At 32.4% G+C, this 18,303-nt stretch overlaps 1 protein-coding gene across 2 annotated transcripts in view; it reads right to left on the bottom strand.

Annotated features, from left to right (window-relative positions):
* Positions 1-18,303, bottom strand: part of KIAA0825 (KIAA0825 ortholog) — a 352,289-nt gene that overhangs the window by 196,538 nt on the left and 137,448 nt on the right. For both annotated transcript variants that reach the window (XM_036226108.1, XM_036226109.1), the window contains 2 exons: positions 16,810-16,989; positions 3,483-3,707 (listed from right to left, as the gene is read on the bottom strand). In XM_036226108.1, coding sequence (XP_036082001.1) covers positions 3,483-3,707; positions 16,810-16,989 — 405 coding nt within the window. The remainder of the gene's footprint in view (positions 1-3,482; positions 3,708-16,809; positions 16,990-18,303) is intronic.

The following is an 18,303-nucleotide window of genomic DNA, read 5'->3' as shown; positions in this document are numbered from 1 at the left end:
CATTTTTTAAAATCTGGGCTTAACACTTTGCAAACAGTAATTCTAAGTTCAGTTTGTTTGAATACTTGGTTTCAATGGCTGTCATAAGGTAAAAGCCACTAAATGAACATACATAGATCCACACATGAATCAGTTCTTGAATCAGTATATGAATAAGTTCTTGAATCAGTTCTTGAATCAGTATGTGAATAAGTTCCTGTGAAATCATGGCACTTGTTTTTCAGTCTTGCCACCAAATGGGCAAAGGCTATTGATGATAATAATTCTTCATCATTTGTGATGTCAATTAGTTATTCTTGAAAAATATTTTGTTTTTGTATTTTTAAGAAAAATGTTCAAGAATCACTTAAACTCTTCTTTGGAATATTTTAAATTATGTCAAAAAATTCTATTTCTAAGTTTTTAAGTGTGAGGCTATGATATTTTTATAGGTGGTACTGGCTTTTATAAAAGTAATCTTTCTATTTTTTGTAAAATAAACTATCTTAATGACTTCCTACAGCACTTTGTGTATTTTTGCCTTCAATTTCTTCCTCAACAATATGCATGTCAATGATGCCATGAATACATTTTCCTTGTGGTGCTATCTCTATTTCCTCTCCAGAATCCAGTTTCAGTTAAAGCAATTACTCCAAAGTTTTCCCATAAAACATTCTTTTTACTTAAAAAGTAATTTACTGTTAAAAAAAATACTCTCTAGTATATCTTTCACTTAATTGTTGTCAAAGAAACAAAACAACTAGTTCTTTGTATATTTGCATTTTGAATAAGGGAGCTAATACCTAAACTGAGCTGTATTAGTCAGAAACATCTGAACTTTAATTCAACTCTTTTACAATCCCCTACATTGTATAATTTATTGTAATATTTATTTCTTTAAATCTTCTGTGTTTTCTATGGAACAGTCTTTGCTGACAAAGAAATAAAGAAATGCATTTTAGTTTGTTACCATAGTGTTTTCCATGTTTTGTCATTTTCATTGTGTCAGGAAGAACAAATGTTCCCTTAACTGGAAACATGTAAAGAATTCTCAAAAAAAACCTGTTAGAATTCTCAAAATCAAGTTAGAATTCTCCAAAATAACATTTATTGGTCTTTTGATAAATTTTGCAAAGTATTAGATTAAATATGCTTGACTTAAAGCATTGCTAGAAACGATTAGAGAAGTTTGTCTTCATGTTTTAAAAGTTTGGTTTTGAAATTTTTTACTAATCAAAATTACTTCAAGCTATCTTTAGCTAATATCTCAGGGCATGACACTCATTTAAGAAAGGTTAATATTTAACGATAATATGTGGGAAGCCGTATTTCAAATGGTTTTACCACACATTTTCTTTTTTTCTTTTTCTCCCCCAAATCTGGTCAGATTATTTTGTTTTTCCTTATAATATGTCTGAGAAAGAGCTCATGTTAGGAATACAAAATGTGAACTCTTTCACTTTGTCACTGTTCTCCCTTGCATTCTCGGTATTAGTTTTAAACTGCAGTTGACCTGTTGATTTATAGGAATATATTAAAGCCACTTGTGTTCTTTATGAGAATTAATTTTGTTAAAAGTAGATTCTGAAATACAAAGGACAACCTTAATTCATTATTTTATACTGAAAGCTAATGAAGATGTGAGGTTACCCTGTCCACCCCCAACAATATTGTTTCCAACATACAACTGGCTCACTCACAGACCAATGGCAATCTTCATATGAAACTTTAGTAAAGTTTAATTTCTTTCTTTCTTCACAAACCCAAGAATTGTCTTGTACATCCCCTGAGGTGTTTGTACGCATTTGACAATAGTTATACCTAGTCTTCTAGCACTAAGAAGAGATATTTTATTTACAGGTTCCCTCTGGTCTCAACCCCGGTGCCTGGTAGGTAGTAGTAATTCACCTAGTAAATATCTGTTGAATGAGTAAGTAACTTAATGTCTGGCATGTAAATATTATCTTTCTTAAATACTATAGTAAAAATAAAGTTGGAGCACTGTCACTCTAAAAGAGGGAAGGAATGAAGAACTATGGTAATTCTATTGTCATAGCTACCTGGAATGCCCAAAATGCTTCATGAAATCACTTTACCACCTTCTTTCATATATTTATGTGATTTTGCAACCCCCTTCATGGCTGTCTATCAAAGAAATATTGTACTTAGTGATAATTTTATGAAGAATATTATTTAGTAAGGAAAACTGCAAGATCTTATATTTACAAAGTAAGCATTTTTTTTTTTTTTTGGAATTGGAGGCTCTTTGAAATGTAATGGAAGAATTCCAAAATGCTTTTAGAAAGTAAAATTGTTCATGGGTAGAATGACTTGAAAGCCACAAGCAAAACAGTGCTACTCATATGACATGATATATTAACTATAGATCATCCCTCCTGAATTGCTCAAAATCTATGAAACATCTAAAAGCTAGAATGAAAGAGAGATGGGAACAACTCAGACAAGGAAGAACTTAAGCAGTGAAAAGCTGACATTTCCAATTTCAATTAAATGGCTTTACTAGATTCAAAGGAAGTTTAATAGGGCTTGAACAAAATTAAAACATTACTATGAAAGGTCACAGATAGAAAATTGATTTGAGTTTGTAATATAAGGTCACTGGATAAGAGTCACATTATTTAGGATCATCATGAAGAAGTATGAAAGAAAGTCTAGTCCCTTCAGTTAACTTTAGTGGGTTTAGCCGGAATATTTTACTGTTGACAATTTCCTTAGAGTTAGTGAAAAAATATTCTTCTTTAAAGATGAATACAAAAGGGAAAAGTTTATTATAAAAATTTTAACTATTTATGATATAGACAGATACATAGTATATATTCAAAGGAATCTTGTGAATTTCTCAGAAAGTAGAAACATCTAGATAGGAAGAAATCATTTAAGAAGAAACTTGATTAATAAAATAAATAATGTAGATAACCGATAGTTCTTAAATACACTTGGTAGACACACTGAATAAGAACAATGCACTGAATTCAGGACCACAGGTATTTGGGGGGAAAATACCGTGTCTGGAAAACACATAGTTACTAAATAGGGTGCTATTTTTGACCTGAAAGCTACACATATAGGTGTGTCAACAAGAGAAGAGAAAGTAATAATTGATGGTTGCAGGGGAAAACTTCAAGGAAAGAATAATTAAACTGAATATCATGCAATCTTCTTGAGAGTATGAATTTTAGATTACTCAACAGATTTAGAGGAAATCAGTCAAAATCATGTGACTAATCTGTAAATACTAACATGAACACAGAATGTCACAGAAAATTCTCAATTGATAACTAAATAAAAAGACCATTTGAGTAATTTTTATTTCTAGATTATTTGATCATACGACTCTCAGGAAAATTACAGGTCTCAAATATACATGGTAACAATAAGACTAATATAGTTTACAAATATTATCACTTTTAGAATTTTATTTGATCTCATACCCTAGAAAATTGCTTCTTCAGGGATATGTTCTTACAGAAAAATAAATATACCTTTGCTTGATTCTTTCTTTTTGGTTTCTTTTGGAATATAATTCCATTCTTTTGGAATGCTCTGAAGCAAATATTCAGGAACACTGTGCTTGTTTAGGTTTGTCTCATAGTTTCTCCCAGAATTCATCACAGATATTATCTCCTGTACAATGTCCTTGACAGCGTCGGTCAGTGCCAGTCTCAAGCATCGGATGAACTCTAGCTCAGACTCTATACATGTTGAGACTTTAAAATCAGACAGTATATTACAGTTAGCAGAATCTCATAATATTTGTGCCTTGTTCAATTGAGAATTCAGTTTCTCAGTGATCTAGTTTAAAGCTATAAGAAAAGAGAGCTGCTCTTAACCTAGAAATCATACAATTAATAAACAGTTCATAAATGTTTGAAAAAAAGTTTCTTGGTAATAAAATTAAAATAATAGTGAATAATAGTGAATAACAGTATTTTTTGATAGCTTCAAACTCTACTGGTAGGAATATAAATTGTGTGAGCTTCTTAGATGACAATTTGGCAATAATATCAAAGACTTTCACATTTTACTTACCTGTTACTTACCTGTTAATCCACTTATTCTTTCTCTAGGACTTTATCCTAAGAAATTAATTATGGTTATATAAAAGATGTAAAAAATTGAAATAATTTAAATATCCAGTAATTGGGGAATTGTTTAATTATCCAAGGTATATCTATTTACACGGTAAAGCTATATATTGTTTAGTATAAAAATAAAAGTAGGTTAGAGTACGGCATGCTATTTTCATTTAAAAATACATATCTACATACACATATAAAAGAAACAAAAGATATACTCTACAAGGTCAATGGTAATTTTCCTCATCCTTTACTTCTTCTTTTACTTTTTCTTCCTTCCCTCCCTCTCTCCCTTCACCCTTTTCTTCTTTCTTTCTTTCTTTCTTTCTTTCTTTCTTTCTTTCTTTCTTTCTTTCTTTCTTTCTTTCTTTCTTTCTTTCTTTCTTTCTTTCTCTCTTTCTCTCTCTCTCTCTCTCTCTCTTCTCTCTCTCTCTCTCTCTTTCTTTCTGCCATCCTGACTTCTTACTGATTTACATGTTACCACCATGAATATATATTATTCGTGTGATAAATGCAATAAATTTAAAAAATACAACTGGAAAGGCCTGGGACTATCACTTGAATTAATATAGTAAGGTACCTATAAGCTTTTTTCTCTCTCAAATTTTGAGGTGATATTTTTCGAATAACTCAAACCATTATTAAAAAGACCATGGTGAAAAGGATCTTGCTAATATCAAATATTGAGAGTTTAATTTTTCACATGGCGTAGTCATCACATAAGTTGTTGCTCTTTATGGGATGGGTGAAAGACATAGCTGTCTGTCTTTTCAATGATGTTTTAAAACTTTAATTCAGTGAAACACATAAAGAGCCCTTCTTCTTGTAGCAATAATTAATAATCATTTTGGTTCAATGCTTTGGAGTCATGGGTTAAAATCATCTCATGTATCTAAAAGTTCTAGACAGCCAGAAATCCCTCTATTTCTATTAGCTAAAAAGAGATGTTTATTCACTTTAAAATAAAAACAAAGTATTGAAAATGACAGAGAAAATAATAGATCTATCTCAAAGAATTATTTAAAACTTATATGAATTAATTTGTGTTATTAAATAACTGGTATGTAGTAACTGCTCCATATATATTTGCTATTTTTATCTAAGGTAAGTTTTCTATAAAAACTACCATTTTACAGTGTAGGGCTGCCCAGTAGTCTCTTGATACAGGGTTCCGAAACATCTCGAGCACTAAATACTATATGGAGAATTAGCCAATAGCCACGGGTACCTATGCGGGAGTTAAGATACAGATAAATAAAACAAGAAATGGGAGAGGAGGGAATAGAGAAAAGACAGTAAGTGGCAAGGCCTTCTCATTTCTAACTCTGCAAATAAAGAGCTTGGAACTATCACTCTGTCCTAACAACAAACACAAGGCTGAACAGATTTTTAAAAAATCAACAACTCTTCTTGGATCTGCAAGAGAGGTGAAGACACAGGCAAATTGAAGGGACAGACAGGCAAATTACATGGAGTCATGGCTTAGTGGAGCAAAGACTCACAAGCAGAAACTACCATGGGAAGCAGTGTCAAGGTGGAAAAATATGAACTGTAATTGATAAATTACTGGAGGCTCAGTGCAAACAAGTCTGAGAGTTCAAACTCCAGAAGGAACCCTGTCATGAGGGAGTTGCCATACTTTTGTGAGTTTTACCTCCAGGAACTCAACAAGTTTCCCACAATAAATATCAGAAAAAAATCCCCTAGTGCTTCCAGCAAGGGGAGGGGAAAAGAATCATTCTGAAATAAGCCAGAGCTCTGTTTTATTAAGGCCTGCCTATAGGAGAAACTATTAAAACAAAGCCTAACCCACTGTGGTTATTGGAGCCTAACTGTCCTGGGTGAAGGGCAATACCCAGCTCCAGTCCACTCTAGCCATTCTCTCCTACCTAAGTGGGGGTGGGGGGAGGGCAGAGACTGAAAGACGTTTGTGAAGTACACCATCCAGAGGCACAGGCTCACATAATCATAAGACTGCAGATAGTTTCCCTCCCCCACATCTCTAAAGGTCTGTTTTGAGCAATTCTCTTGATACAGTACATCATGTCCAGCTTTCAAGAAAAAAGTATAAGACTTACTAAAAAGCAAAAAACACAATTTAAAAAGACAGAGAAAGCATCAAAAACAGATATAGCAAAGCTGTAAGAATTATTGGACCTGGAATTTGAAATAGCTATGATTAATATGCTAAATGGTCGAATGGATAAAATAGACAGTGTGCAAGAATAAATCGATAAGTCCTAGGAAAGAATGCAAAAGAAATACTACAGATCAAAAGTACTGTAATATGGGCTTATTAGTAAACTGATACGGCTGAGAAAAGAATCTCTGAGCTTGAGCAGATGCAAACCTTCAAAAATAAAAAGCAAAGAAAACAAAGAAAACAAACAAAAAACAGACCAGCGTATCCAAGGACTGTGAGACGACTACAAAAAAATATAATATATACATAATAGGAATATAGGAGAAGAGAGAGAGAAAAAAAAAAACAGGATAAATATTTAAGACAATAATGACTGAGAATTTCCCCCAAATTAATGTCAAATACAAACCACAGAATCAGGAAGTACTGAGAATACCAAGCAGGATAAATACTTTAAAAAACTATACCTAGGAATATTATTTTCAAACTATAGACAATCAAAGATTAAAAAAAAAATAGTTCTGAAAGAAGCCATAGAAAAAATTACACTTTGCCTTTAGAGGAACAAAGGTAAGAATTGCATCCGACTTCTCAGCAGCCATGTGCGTAAGAAGAGAGTGAAGTGAAATATTTAAAATGTTGAGAGAAAAAATACCCCACTAGCATAGACTTATATACTCTAAAAAATGATCCTTTAAAAGTAAAGGAGAAATAAGGACTCTCTCAGACAAACAAAAATTGAGGGGATTTATTGCCAGTAGACTTGCTTTGTAAGAAATGTTTAAAGAAGTTCATTAAAGAGAAAATAACATAGGTCAGAAATTCAGATCTACATAAAAGTAAGGAAGAGCACTGAAGAAAGAATAAGTGAAGGTAAAATGAAAACTTTTATTTTTCTTATTTGTAATTGATCTACCAGATGTTTGTTTAAAATAATATCAATAATGTATTCATTGTGTATATATATATATATATCTTACATATATGTACATGTACATACTTATGTATGTTTATATATAAGTGAAATGAGCGAAAGTAATGATATAAGGAATGGGGGAAAATTAGGATTATTTTGTTATTGTAAGGTATTCACAACACCTGTGAAGTGTTGTAGTGTTATTATAAAGTGGACTTGGATGAGTTTCAAACTCTCTATACATGTTGCAAACTCGAGAAATCACTTAAAAAAGTAAAAAAAGAAGTATAATTGACTTGCTTAGAAAACAGAGAAAATGGAATCATATAAAATATGCAATTAAAGCCAACTATGGCAGAAGATTGGAAGTCAAAAATAAGAATAAACAACAAGGGCAACAAATAGAAAACAATAACAAATATAGTTGATTAATACAACTATATCAATCATCACTTTGAATGTCAATGGGCTAAAATAACCAAGGAAAAGACAGAGATTGATAAGAATGGACCAAAGACAAGATTCAACTATATGTTGTCTACAATAAACCCAATTTAAAGACACATATAGATTAAAAGTAAATGGATGGAGAAAAGCATATCACACTAACACAAATCAAAAGAAAGCAGGAGTAGTTATATTAATTTCAGACAAAGCAGACTTCAAAGCAAGGAAAGTTATCAGGGAAAAAGGAAGGTATTATATAATGATAAATGAGGTCATTTCTCCAAGAGGACATAACAATTGTTAATGTGTATGTGCCAAATATCCGAGTATCAGACTATGTGAGGCAAAAACTGAGAGAACTGCAAGGAAAAATAGATGAATCTACTAACATAGTTGGAGACTTTAGCAGCCCTCTATCAGAGAGAGCTCTAACAAGTAGAAAGTCAATAAGGACATAGTAAAATTCAACAACACTATCAATCAACTGGATATAATCGACATCTAGAAACTTTTTCATCCAACAATACCAGAATACATATTCTTCCTAAGCTCACATTTAACATTCACTAAGATAGATCACATTCTGGGCCATAAAGCACGCTTAAATTGAAAAGAATGAAAATCACACAATGTCTGCTCTGAGTACAAAGGAACTACACTAGAAATCAATAATAGAAATATAATTGGAAAAATCCCGAAACATTGATATTGAAAATATATGATATACCTTTAGATAACACATAGGTAAAAGTAGAAATCACAAGAGAAATTTAAAAATATTTTGAACTAAATGAAAATGAAAATACAACTTATCAAAAGTTGTGGGATGCAGCAAAAGCAGTGCTTAGAGGGAAATGTATAGCATTGAATGTATACACTAGGAAAAAAGAAAGACCTAGAATCAACAGTCTAAGTTTCTACCTCAGGAAACTAGAAAAATGAGAACAAATTAAATCCAAACTAAGTAGAAGAAAAAATGTAGTAAGAATTAGAGCAGAAATCAATGAAACTGAAAACAAGAAATCAATAGGAAAAATCAACAAAACTAAAAGCTGGTTTTTCTAAAAGATCAATAAAATCAATAAGCCTTTAGCCAGACTGACTAAGAAAGAGAGAGTGAGGATACGGACTACTAATATCAGAAATGAAAGAGGGACCATCACTACTGATCCCTGGACATTAAAAGATTAAAGGAATATTATAAACAACTCTATGACCAACAATTAGATATCCTAGATGACATGGACCAATTTCATGAAAGACACAATCTGTCAAAATGTACAAAATAGTAATTAGATATTTATATAACTTACAAAGTGATCACTCTGATAAATCTAGTATCCACCTGACACCTAATATAGCTACTATAATATTATTGACTATATTCCTCATGTTATACTTCACATCCTCATATTTTGTAACTACTAATTTGTACTTCTTAATTCCTTCCCCTTTTTCACCCATCCCCCAAAGCTCTCTCCCATTTGGTAACCATCAAAATGTTCTCTGTATCTATGAGTTTGTTTCTGTTTTGTTTGCTTGTTTATTTTGTTCTTTAGATTCCACATGGCAGTGAAATTATATGGCATTTTTCTTTCTCTGTCTGACTTACTCCAGTCAGCCCAATACCCTCTAGGCCCATCATCCAAGTCGTTGCAGATGGCAAGATTTCATTTTTCATATATCTGAATAATATTCCATCATTTATATGTACCACCTCTTTATCCATTCATCCATTGATGGACATCAAGATTGCCTCCATATTTTGGCTATTGCAAATAATGCTTCAGTAAATATATGAATTCATATGTCCCTTTGAAGTAGTGTTTTGAGTTTCCTTGAAAAAATACCCAGAAGTGGGATTACTGAGTCATTCTTTGTCTCTTGTTATAGCCTTTGTTTTAAAGCCTCTTTTGTCTTATATAAGTATTGCTGCCCCAACCTTTTTTGTAATTCCATTTTCATGAAATATCTTTTTCCATCCCGTTACTTTCAGTCTGTGTGTCTACTAATCTGAAGTGAATCTCTTGCAGGCAGTATAGGTAAGGTCTTGTTTTCTTTTTCATTCAGCCATCCTATCTTTTGATGGGAAGATTTAATCCATTTACATTTAAAGTAATTATTGATAAATATGTAGTTATTGGCATTTATTATTCATGTTTTTGAACTTTATTGTTTTTCTTCCTTCTCCTTCTCCTTCTCCTCCTCCTCCTCCTATAATATTATTCATGTTTTTGAACTTTATTGTTTTTCTTCCTCCTCCTCCTCCTCCTCCTCCTCCTCCTCCTCCTCCTCCTCCTCCTCCTCCTCCTCCTCCTCTTCCTTCTTCTTCTTATCCCTTTAACATTTCTTGGAATACTGGTTTGATGTTGATGAACTCTAGCTTTTTCTTGTCTGGGAAGCTCTTTAATGGTTCTTTTATTTTAAATGATAGCTTTGCTGGGTAGAGTAATCTTGGCTGTACATCCTTGCTTTTCATCACTTTGAATATTTTGTGCCTACCTCTTCTGGCCTGCATAGTTTCTGTTGAGAAATCAGCTGACAGTTTTCTGGTACCCCTATGATGTGAATATTGGTATGCTTGATGTTGTCGCAGAGACTCCTTAAACTGTCCTCATTTTTTGGATTCTTTTTTTCTTGTTGCTGTTGTGATTTGGTGTTTTCTGCTATATTATCTTCTAAATTGCTGATCTGATCCTCTGCTTCATCTAATCTACTATTGATTCTCTCTAATGTTGTCTTTCATTTCTGACTGGTTCTTTTTTATGTTTTCTATCTCCATTTTATGCTTTCAATTTCTTTGTTAAAGTTCTCACTGAGTTCATCTACTTTTCCCCTAATTCACTGAGCATCCTTATAATTAATATTTTGAACTTTGTATCTAGCAGACTGTCTCCATTTTGCTTATTTTTTTTTCTGGAGCTTTGTTCTGTTCTTACATTTGAGACATGTTTTTTTTTTTTGTCTCCCCATTTTGGCTGCCTCCTTGTGTTTGTTTCTATGTATTAGGTAGAGTGGCTATGTCTCCTGGTCTTAGTAGAGTGGCCTTATATAGTAGGTTTCCTGTGGGGCATAGTGGTGCAGACTCCCTGGTCACCTGAGCTGAGCGTTCTGGGTGCGTTCTTTATATGAATTTTGTGTGCCCTCTTGTTGTTGTTGAGCCATGGTTGCCATTTGCACATCAACTGGAGAGACCGAGCCACAGGATAATTGCTGTGAGGACTGGCCAGTGAGTTTAGTAGAGGAGCTGTTGTGCAGGGGTTGACCCTATAGAGCAGAATTCACTTTAGCAGGGCTCTGCTGCCTGCTCTGTCTGCCCTTTGAATTTGTCATCCTAAGGTGCGGCCCCAGTTGGTGCTCCGGCTCAGTCCCAAGGTGGCCAACAGGCTTGTCTGCCCTGGGGCCTCCTGAGAGAGGCCTAGCCACAGACCAACTTTAGCTGCAGCCTGTGCCTCGCCTGGGGACACCTAGTATGAGCCACCAAAAGCCCCGCAGATGGCTGCCACCCGTGAGAGAGTTGGAGGTACCTTAAGCGGCCAAGCTGCAAATTGAGGCCAGCTGCTGCTAGTGCCAAGCCTTAGGGCTGTTCAGCAAGAGATACAGGGTATGCTGAGGTCAGAGGCTGCTTGTCTGGGTTTTGTTAACCTTTGAGAGAGTTTTGAAAAGTTCGCAGCATGAGCCAAGACAGGCTGTTTATATGGAAAAGCCACTAGAAGCGGCTTGGTGGGCCTGTAAGTTGGATGGGGTGGAGTCTCAAGGAATCACCAGGGTGAAGTGACCAGTGTTAGCCAGGTTAATGGAGACTCAGATATGATAGCTGTCTGTGTCTGCACTCCAGGAGGGGAGAGGGTTCAACAAAGAAATAATGGATTCTGCCAGCACTTCTGTCTGGGAGAAAGCTGCCCCATCCAGCCCTCGCCCTGAAGCCAGCCTACTGAGTTCCTCTGCATATGTCCTTGGCACCCTTCAAGCTGCTGCCCCTGCTCTGGGGCTCAGAGTGTGTGAGCCCATCAGTGGGTCAGTTCATATGTGGGCCCTCTAAGAGGAATGCCTGGGACTCCAGCCACCATCTGTCTCAGTTAGCCACAATCTCTGTTGGTTTTCACAGCCAGAAGTTTTGGGGACTTCTCTTTCTGGCACTGAAACCCTTGGTTAAGCAGCCCGGTGTGGGAAATGGAAACACTCACTCTTCTGGGGGAACCTCCACAGTCAAGATATCACTTCCAATTTTTAAACCAATTTTTAGCCTGTTTTGCATCTCTACAAAACCTAACAGTCTCAGGGAGGCTTCTTCTCTATGTCCTTAGTTATAGCTAGACTTCAGGGAATACACAATAATAAATGGTTCTGTAGTTCAGCTGTACTTTCGATGTGATTGCGAGATGTGACAAGCACAGCATTTATCTACTCTGCCATCTTGACTGGAAAGATATACCAACTCTTTTAAATCTCTTTCAGAACATAGAGGGGGACTACTTTCTAACTCATTCTAATGCCAGCATTACCTAAATATCAAAACAAGAAAAAGACATTACAAGAAAAGAAAACTAAACTATTGACTAATATGTCTCATTTACATAGATTTAAAAATCCAAATCAAAATATTAGAAAATTGAATCCAAAAATGTATAAAAAAATTATATATCATAACCAAGTGAGATTTATCCAAGATATGCAAGGCTGGTTCAACATTAGAAAATCCACAAGTAACAATATTATTAGTGAAAACAAAATCTTTAAAGGATGAAAACAACATCTACGCACTCAACAACATAATATCCATAACCTCTCGCATCCAATAAAAAATTACTAGGTGCAATTCAAAAAACAGTGCTCTACTCTATACTCAAAGGGAAAAAATCAGTCAATAGAAACATACTCCAAAATGACAGTGATGATGAAATTAGCAAACAAAGATTTAAAACAGACTTCATATACATGCACAAAGATTTAACCATGAGAGAAAGGTATAAAATATCAAAAGGAACTAAACGGAATTGCTACAGGTTAAACATATAAGAAATAGGAATCACTGGATGGCCTTAACAGCAGTTTAGAACTGCAGAGAAAAAAAAAAAAAATCACTGAACTTGAAGATACAATACAAAGTATCCAAACCAAAGCACAAAAAGAAAAAAGGCTAAAAACCAAAAACAAACAACAACAAAAAATCAAAAAAGAATACAGCTTCAGTGACATGTGGAAAGCACCAAAAGGTTTAGTATACATGTAATGAGAGTCCTAGAAAAAGTGGTGCAAGGAGGGATAAAAAGTAAAATATCCCAAGAAAAATGGCTGAAATGTTTCTAAATATGATAAAAACTAAAGATCTCCAGATACAAAAATTTCCACAAACACTAAGCAGAGTAAATACAATGGAAACCAAAACAAAGCAAAACACGATCAAATTGTTGGAAAGTAATGATAAAGACAAAAATCTTAGTATCAATCACAGAAGACAAATTACATAAAACTAGACACTTTAATAACTGATATATCATCAAAAACAATGCAAGCCAAAAGATAATAGAATGACATCTTTAAAGTACTGAATGAAAAAGGGAAAAAAACCCAAAACATAGAATTAATACAGAATTCTATATTAATGAAAAATATTTCAAATATAAAGTCAAAGTACTTTTTCATGAAATGAAAGCTAAAATAACTTGATGGCAGAAGATTTATAATATAAGAAATGTTAAGAGAATTTCTTTAGGTAGAGGAAAATAATACCTTTTAGAAACTCAGATCTACAGAAATAAGGTATCAGAAATGGTAAATATAAAGATAAATATAAAACTTTCTTCTCCTTTTTAATTTCTATAAACTATAATTAATTGACTAAAATAAAAATAAAATAATAAACTGTGGGGTTTATAATAGTAGAAATAAAATGCATGATAATACTAGCACAAAAGATAGAAGGTAATAAATCAAAAAGTACCATGGTAAGATTCATATTTTAGATGTAAATTGGTATACTATTATTAAAAGGTAAACTGATGAGTTAAAGATATATATTGTAAATCCTGGAGCAACTATTAACACAGATAAATAGAGAAAGAAAGAGGTATATCTAATAATCTATTTTAAAAGATAAAATGTAATATTGAAAAATACTGAGTTAACTCAAAGGAAGGCCAAAATAGAGGAAAAAGGAACCAAGTTTAGATAGGACAAGCAGAAAGCAAATAGTGTAGACATGAAGTTCCAACTATCAGAACTAGATATAGTCCACAAATAGATACATACATTTGATTAAATGGTCGTTTAATTTCTGACAAAGGCATCAAAGTAATTCAACTGGTAAAGGATAATGATTTCTAAAAATGGTGCTGGAAAAATTATACATTTGTATGAAAAAATATAAATTTCAAATATAAAGGAAAAGTACTTTTTTATGTAATCAAAAGCTAAAATAACACTTACCTTACTCATAGTATACAAAAAGAAAAAATCAACTTGGAATTAATCATAGAACTAAGTGCAAAAACTAAAACTATAAAATTTCCAAAAGAAAATGTAGGAGAAATATTGGCACTCTTTAGATAAGCAAATAGTTCTTAGGACAAAAAAAGACACTACTACAAAAAAAAAAAAAATGGATAAGTTGGACTCATTGAAATTATAAACTTCTTATCAAAAACCTTGTTAAGAAAACGTAAAAGTAACATACAGACTGGGAGAAAAATTTTATTAATACACATATCTACATGTAATTGTATCAAGAATATATAAAGAACTCCACAATTCAGTAAAACAAATAATCCAATTAAAAAAGAAAGAAAAGTTTTTGAATAGGTATTTTACAAAAGAATTTTTTTCAAATAACCATTAAGAATAATGCTGGAAAAATTATACATTTGTATAAAAATGTGTTTCAGAAAAATATAATTATCAGGGAAATGTAAATTAAAATCAGAATGAAATAATAGTACATACCCCTTAGAATGACTAAAATCAAGAAAAGAATTCCAAGTGTTCATGAGGGCCTGCAACAACCAAAACTCATACACTACTGGCGAGGATGTAAAAACACACGATTACTTTGAAAACTAGTTTCGTAGTTTCTTATAAAGTTAACTCATGAGATGTGTTAAAGACATTTATCTCTCTTAATAGAAAAAGAATGTCAAGGGATAGAGTGACTGAAGAATAATCAAAGGAATTTATGCTTTGATATTTTCAATTGCCTGGCTAAAGATTGCTTGACCTACTTTGAGGATACAGACCTGCAATGATTGATTGCTACCAAAACTATTTCTTAAAGAATGTATTGGCCTTTGAAATGCCCACAGAAGGGAAGGGAATTAAGAAGTGCAAATTGGTAGTTACCAAATAGTCATGGGGATCTAAGGTACAGATAGGGAATTCAGTCAATAACATTGAAATTACTATGTATGGTGTCAGATGGGTACTAGACTTATTGGGGTGAACACTTTGTAAGTTATATAAATATCTAATTGTACAACTATATTGTACAGTTGAAACTAATATGATATGTCAACTGTAATTGAAAAGTAAAAAAATATTTTAAAAAAAGGATAAAAGAAATGCCCACATGAAGTCCTCATCTTAATTATTTTTTGTATCTCTCTTTTTAAAATGGATTTCATTCTAATTTTTTCCTGCTAGCTTATGTTCATTCAAAGGATGTATGAAATTAGATTATATATTTCATTATTAAATTCATATGTTCATAAAAGAAATGTTTTAAAATATTTAGTCTGATAGAAAAAATAAAGAGAAATAATACAGAAGGTCTGGTTTCTAGTTCTGATTCTGCAACTCAATCAGTGGACAATCTTAGGTAATTCTCTTAAAGTCTCTGACCCTGGTTCACTCAGCAATAGGACTAATTGGGAGCAAGTAGCAGTTTTGCTCTCTCATGCCAATTCCTGAAGGAACTAGGAACTAGGTCATTTTTAGTACACTTTTGCGCTGAGTATCCAAATGGTTCAAGAACTTAAGAGTTGAAGGATAAATAATGGTTGAAATATGTGAGTCACCAATGCTTTATAATCTTTCAAGAGAATTCAGCTCTTACTTTATCAGAAACAACTAAAAGCAGGAGTGGGTGAAGTTTTTCTTCCAGTTCAGTAACATCTACATCAGAAGTAATTCAGTTTCATTACCTAGATAACCACTTCTCTTTTGGTTAAAAAGAAAGCAGTGAGTGAATGCATGAAAATTGAAAGACAAAACTTTAAAAGGAGCTAATTATTATAGAATCTTTAAGTGATAGATCCAGATTTTTGAAATCATGACATAAAGTTATCTATTGCTATTTTGCAGAGATAATGACCAAGAGAAAATGTAATATAATGGCTTTAAACTAGCTAAAAAGATACTCAGGTAATATCTAGTGAATAGTCAAAAGAATGAAAACATGATTATGAGCCAATTAGATTTTTTTATATGGATCCTAGGAAATATTTTATGAAAATGTCAATTTCAAAACAGTGTATGAGAAAAGTTATAGGTTGAAGCCAAATGTAAGTGATATAAATGGTTAGTGGATTAACAGGACAACCTCTAAGTTTTCGTCCTTTGTTTTTCCAGATATTAAGTAGAGATTTAAAGACAGAATATTAAGAATAAAACAATGTGAGAATCCTTACACCTGGCCCTGAAGGTGGGCCACCCATAAACATTTCTTATTCAGATACGTACCCTGCTCTGTCTTTAACATTTGTTCTAGTTACAGGCCAAAAATACAAAACAAATGAGATAACATATTGTCCTCAAAGGAATGATAGGATGCCTTGTAGAGAGAGGCACCATGGTCATCATAATAAATGCCTTTTATGTTTAAAATAAATGGACTAGTAATTTTGTCCATCAGTTCATTGAGTATATGTACCCAAGAATAGAGAAGTATTTTTTCACTTCTTATTAATATCTAATATGCTCAATAGCAAAATATAATCTCTGGTAAATATTAAATGATAGAACACTTCCTTAATAATAATAATAAAAGAAAATCTACACTACACAATTTTCCTTTTCAATCTCCACCTTACCTTGTCTTAAGTGTACTAAACTTTTATAGGAACTAATAGCTAATGACTCCTAAAAGAAGCCTTTATACTGAAAAAAAAAGTGTAGGATAAACTTTTACAAACAATAAACTCAGCAAAACTTATACCAATACTTTTTAAAAACCTTTAAAAATAAATGTAGGTATGTTTAAAATGTTTCCTTTACAAATAGTAAATTTCTCATACCTGGAATGTTACGTAAAAAGTCCCACAATTGTTGTTCTTCCATGTAGCTCACAAAAACATTTCCAAATGTTTGTGGAGAAAAAGTGCAATAGTATAATACTTTAAAGATGGCTTCCATCAAGCTGGATACTTGGTTCAGATTATTTTCTGTATCAGAACACTGTTCTTGAAAAGTGTGTTCTTAAAAAGAATAAAAACGATTTAGTAAGATAGGTATCAGTGAGTATTATTAAATTCTTATCACTTATGCTAGTATAATGCTGTAAGAATATATTTGATTACTATTTACTTAGTATTAAATTCTTATCACTCACCCTAGAATAATGCTGTAAAAATGCATTTAATTCATATTTGCAAAGTAAGAGAAATGCCACATCCTTTCAGATCAATGGCCCATCTAACCTTCAGTGTTGTTTCTGATACACTCATGGATACGTGTAAAAGAAAAAATTGTGAGAAGGACCATGTGACGTCACTTCAAAGGGCAATGATAGTTTCTCCTAATGTAAGAATTATGTTTTCTCTTAAAGAAAAATTTTTAATTCTTTTTTCTATTTAAAAGTAATACACATTCATTCTGGAAATTATTTTAAAAATCCGTCTAAGAAAACAAAATTGTACCAAATCCTACTAATAAGTGATATTCATTATATTTTATTCATATTATTTATAAGCATAGATAAATGAATATATATATATGTATAACTTGAATGCCAAATAGAATTATTCTATATATACTCATTTGTTATCTAACATCTACTTAAATCAAGTTGAATCTGCATCTCTCTTTGGGATTTGTGTTCCGTATTTATTAAATGGATCATCAATTATGTTCTGAAGTTCAAAACATGAATTTCATAAAAATTCTTTTATAGTGTTATTAAAATTATGCCACCAATTCTACAAATAAATTTATACATATTTTTCAAACCCCTAGGCCCTATAACTTCAGAATTAAGAGGTTTATCATTTTTTCAATAAAACTGTTTTAGGAATTCCCAGAAAGATATAGCCATTTTAATTGCCCTTTTTGGCCCTCCTCTGGCTCCATTATGACTTCCTCAAAGATGAGAAATCGGCAGTTCCTACATTGTTGTATCTCTAGGTTGGACTGGAAAAGTGAAATAATAATTTCTGCTTTGTTTAGATTATCAGTATGATATGCCTAGTCTCATAAAGTGTAAAAATGTTTTTTAAACTAAAGATAAAAATTGACTCATACCTTATCTTAAATACCTTGAACAAATGCAATCTGGATAATTTTGAAATGAGCATATTTATTTTTCTTGCTCATTTAGAAGCTCATTACTTTGTATCCTCTTGACAATTTTATTTTTTGTCATTTGATTTTCATGATCAAGAACTTAATGTTATTGTCAAACGAAGAACTAGCATCATAGACTTTATGTAGAGGAAATTTATTGTTTTTGCCTTCCTAACATCCATTCTCTCTCTTTTAAACAAGTTAGTTTTCCTTCAGCAAGCTATCACTGC

This window comes from Rousettus aegyptiacus, unplaced genomic scaffold (genome assembly GCF_014176215.1).
Source record: "Rousettus aegyptiacus isolate mRouAeg1 unplaced genomic scaffold, mRouAeg1.p scaffold_m13_p_8, whole genome shotgun sequence".
Classification (NCBI taxonomy): domain Eukaryota; kingdom Metazoa; phylum Chordata; class Mammalia; order Chiroptera; family Pteropodidae; genus Rousettus; species Rousettus aegyptiacus.
The sequence above is the reverse complement of the archived record's forward strand: the minus strand, read 5'-3'. Positions and strand labels throughout refer to the sequence as shown.